The sequence below is a fragment of the Corylus avellana genome, chromosome 5, assembly GCF_965113065.1.
Source record: "Corylus avellana chromosome 5, dhCorAvel1.hap1.2, whole genome shotgun sequence".
In the NCBI taxonomy this organism is placed as follows: domain Eukaryota; kingdom Viridiplantae; phylum Streptophyta; class Magnoliopsida; order Fagales; family Betulaceae; genus Corylus; species Corylus avellana.
The window spans coordinates 3201835-3206595 of NC_142494.1; the positions used below are offsets into that span (position 1 = coordinate 3201835).

Genomic DNA, 4761 nt, shown 5'->3' on the forward strand with positions numbered 1-4761 from the left:
GGTTGTCTAATCGTAGGATCGGGATTGGCTGAAATTTCTACACAGAATTGTTTATAAATTGTAATTTGCGAAAAATAGATTTCATTATTGTTATTATTTTAATCCAGATTTCATTATTATTGAAAGCATTAATTAATTAGTCAAATTATTTGGCTTTACTAGCGTTACGTTCTACTTAATGTTCCAGTTACGATAAACTTCAATTTGACATCAAATCCAGCCAACAGCACTAATTAACTAAAATTTGATTTGATTGATGTGGTCAAATGAGAAATGTTAGGTGTTCTTCTAGTGTTCTCCTGATGTCCTTCCAATTGTGATATGATTTTTAAAATCACCAATAGATTAAAAGTCAATAATGATAATCTCAAATTCAACGATAATTTTAAAAGCCACATCACAGTTGAGAAAATACCAAGATAACACTAGAAAAACACATAACATTTCCCGCGGTCAAAATCTTGTTCTAACAATTATATGTTCTTACAAGACTCGTTAACATTTGATTCTATGTACATGTACACTGTGCGGACTCTATATGTTGCACATATTATTGCTGATAATCATGATTTTTAACACATTAAAAATTAAATTTTCAATGTATTTACTAATGGTAAGTTTTCTCCAATCTTGTAAATCATTGAGGATTAACTTTTGGACAAATTGGATATCCACCTTGCAATGTTCAGAAAATCCCACTAAATAAAATCACAACATCTTTCTCGAACTAGCTGGCATTCGACTATGGCGTACCTTTGAAATATCATCTTAGGATCTCAACATTGGTAATATATATAGGTATTATCGCTTTAAGCTTTATCTACTTGTATGATCTATAAAGTTCTAAGGTTGCATTACGCTCTTATTTCTCTAAGTAAGTTTACAATACAAGATTCTCCTAGAAAAATGATATTGAATACGAATAGACTTCTACTCTAATTAGATTAGCTAGATGATAATTTTTAACTATAACTAAAATTCAATTATAACTTAGTGATTTTCTTCAAATTCAGTGATAACTGTAAGTTAGTAGTAATAATCCTCAACTTGGACTATTATTCTAAACTCCATGATATACTCTATCAGAATAACCACGGCCTGGTCCCCCTCTCCTAATCTCTTTTATTAAAAAAAAAAAAAAAAAAAAAAAAAAAAAAAACAAATATGATTAGGATTTGGAAATCCAATTAGTAGCGTATATATATATAGAGAGAGAGTCTGAATTCATGAGCTTCAATTCTTCTTGACCATGGAAAGTAACAACTTGACGATGCCTTTATCGGAGGGTGAATTGTGGGTGAGCTTTATGTTGGAACCAGCAGAGGACTCAGACGAGGAAGACATCATTCCCTTCCGTGTGCCGGTGCAGCGCAGCCTATTGTCGTCGGAGGAATCCGCAAAATCCATGATACCCCTTCTGCTTTCCCGCACGACCCTGCCGGAGTTGTTTTACTACTGTCCGGAATTCATCAGAGGTTTGTCGGAGTATGTTTGTTCGTTGCCTACCGAGATGCAGGATGTGTATGTCCACAGCCAACTGGCTTGGAATGCCATAGACCCAAGAAATAGTCTTTGGTCTTACCGTTTCTCGACAAAGGATTCGACCACTATCGGCGACATGTGGACCATTATTTGGTCATACCCGCGGTCTGGATCCGAAGTGCTGGCAGTGAAGGATGTGAAGCTTGAAGAAGCTTCGGAGTGTGCAATTTGCTTACAGGATCTTGTGGTTGGGTTTGAAGCTGCTAAGCTGCCATGCTCACACGTCTACCATCGTGGCTGCATTGCTAAGTGGCTTGATACCAGTAACAAGTGTCCCTTGTGTCGTTCTCAGGTTATCTAATTCAAATATTGTGTTTTCCCAGTAGCTTCCTCGTCATTTTCCGTACATTTAAGGATCCAAACTACTTGTTGCTTCTCTATATTAACATACACCCCAATAGCTTCCCTTAATCATTCCCTATATTATTAATTTGATGTGTTACACTAGGATCTAGATTTGCATTCCTACAAAGAATTGTCTATACATTGTAAATTGAGAACTTATAAGTTTAAGCATTCTTAATCCATAAAATAAGACTGATCCGTTGATGAGTTTTTTTTTTCGTCATTGGTGTTTATGTTTTTGCATTCTATATGTTTTATGAAATTTCCATGAGAAAGAGCTTCTAAACTGATATGATCAATTCAACTATTTTTTTCATCTTAATTTATGAAAATTCTGTCATCTTAATTTATTTCACAAATAGTTGAATTGATCATTTGAGTTTATATTTTGGCCCCAAGAAATTTCTATATTTTATTTAGCAAGTTTTTTGCGTTGTATTTTGAGATAATTGAGTGATATTAGCAGATTAAAAAAATAAAAAATAAAAAGAAGAAGAAGAAGAAGAAGAAGAAGAAGAGTGATATTAGCCAACTTTCTCTCTTTCTTGGACTTGGACTCCATAGGAAGGATGATTCAATGGAACACAACCTTCCAATGATGGGCGAATTCAGAATGTGCTCAAAGTACAAAGAATGAATACTATATCTCCTAACAAGAAGAGGAAATCAGTTCTCAATGACAATGATTATGTTTGCCTTTTTGTACAGACAGTTATAGGAGTTGATTGGTTGCATTTTATAATTTATGGACCTTATTGTGTTGAAGATGCGTTTTGGTCTTGCACGTTGATCTATTTTGTATAGAACGATTATGAATGTTGGTGGCATTTCATTGGCTTTTATATATGCTTGTAAGAAATATTGAATATGTAAATAAAATTCTCTGATATGAACTTTTCAAATGTGTATGAAATTTTTCTTTCTCCTACTTGTAAATGACTCATTGATTACAAACATCAAATACTAAACAAATAAGAAGAGCCTATCTATAGTTACACGAGATAACAAAAAATAGTTATCATGTAAGATTTTGTATTGTGGTAAAAGATTATTGTATCTTATTCACAAAGGAGTACATGATATTTATACACGAAGGAGATGTGTAGTGTGTTGTCAATTACAGATTTTACAAACACAGAATTATAGTCTAATTTCCTTGTAGAGTGTGAGTTGCCTTCCTTGTTTGTGTCACAGTCCATTGCTGCAATGGTTTCCTTCTTAGTATTGGATCTTTCCTTGCAAGGCTGATTTAATTTGGATGTAATCCTTGGGTGGAAACATCGTATCTTCAGGATCCTTGGGTTGCAAATGACCATGCAAAATTATAGTAAATTGCACCTGAAAATTGATAAGCTCTTTCTCATGAAAATTTCATCAAACATATAGAATGCAAAAACATGAATACCAATGACGAAAAATAAAATAAAAAATAAAAAATTCAAGAATGTTAACAAACAAAACCAGCCACAGACAAAACATAAACATCGTTTGTCCTGCTAATTGAAGAACAATAATCTTTATGATCTATTTAATTAATTGCAAGAATGACACAGGAAGAATAATAGAATTACAAAAAGTTGTCACTGGTTGGTGTGGAGCGACACCCTCAACCTTTTAAGCATCGGAGCTATAAGTTAGGTTAGGGCTGCATCAAGCCAGAATATGAAGCCACAAGAAAAGGAGATGAAATTAATCAATCACCAATAACATCCACTTAAAACAACATTATCAGCACTAACTAAACTTTGAAGCAACAAGAATCCAAAAGGAAAACAAAAAGGCCCTCAGCATCATTCCTTAACAATGTCTTGCTTAATGGTGTTCATAAGACATTTTGCTCAAGCTCTCTCCTAACATAGCTCTCATAGATGGCAAAATGAACTCAATAGAGCCTGATTGCAGGGCCCATGGTGCTCTTCAAATGCAAGCACCTCACCTATTTTCACACCAAATGCACAAAATCAATTACCATTGAACAATCAGAAGATACTGCACAAATAATATATGTAATGAACTCACATTTTGCCAATTTTTCTTTTATGATGAAACAAGGAAGTTGACACTCATTTGCACCAGTGCCGCAAACTTGCATGCATTCACATCCTTGATGTTATAAGAAAGATACAGAAGAATCTAGCAGCCAAACTAAATTCTATCCTATTGTAAATACTAATTATATTGATATGGCGATAATCACAAGAAGCAAGTCTCTAAGTCGGGGATCATCAAAATATAAAATCCTACAAAATGCGAACCAGATCAAAATTCTGTAAACACCTGAGCTTCCAAACTTTCATAATACCAATCACAGGACTGAATTACATATTCTACATATAAAAAGTTTCAGTGTGCAAAATTATTAATAAATTATTTTGAGACCTAAGACTTCTAAATTACAATAATGCATGAAACACCGCAGGACGACAAACATATCTCATTGTCAAAAAGGGTTATAATTTTACGCTGATTTTTCTAATTTGCATAACTATTCAGGAAATCAAACCAAAAATCATGATTTTTAATTGACCAAACACCAAGCGATTAAAATCCAGACAAAATTTTCTATTCTTTTTATTTCTATTGAGAAAATGAAATTAAAACCAAAGGTTTCTATTGAGAAAATGAAACTAAAACCAAAGGTTTCTATTACCTCAAATTCAGTTTCTAATTCATAAAACTAAAGCATCAAAAGCCCTAAATCCCTTCCATCATCATTATCAAAATCAGATAACAAGATAAACCCATTATCAAACAACGAATTTACAGCTTTGCCATAGCAAACGGCAACACGAAGAAAAAGAATCGCGAGAAACAAAAAGAATATTATACAAACGAAGCATCGAAGAGAGAGAGAAAGAGAAAGCGACTATACTT

At 33.4% G+C, this 4761-nt stretch overlaps 1 protein-coding gene across 1 annotated transcript; it reads left to right on the plus strand.

The window, feature by feature from the left end:
* The first annotated feature begins 1249 nt into the window (after positions 1-1249).
* Positions 1250-1843, plus strand: LOC132181580 (uncharacterized). Its single transcript, XM_059594830.2, has one exon. The coding sequence runs from the start codon at positions 1250-1252 to the stop codon at positions 1841-1843; it is 594 nt and encodes a 197-aa protein (XP_059450813.2).
* Positions 1844-4761: the final 2918 nt, after the last annotated feature.

Coding starts and splice junctions, on each gene's coding strand:
- LOC132181580 (XM_059594830.2), top strand. CDS start 1,250: ATGGAAAGTAACAACTTGACGATGCCTTTATCGGAGGGTGAATTGTGG.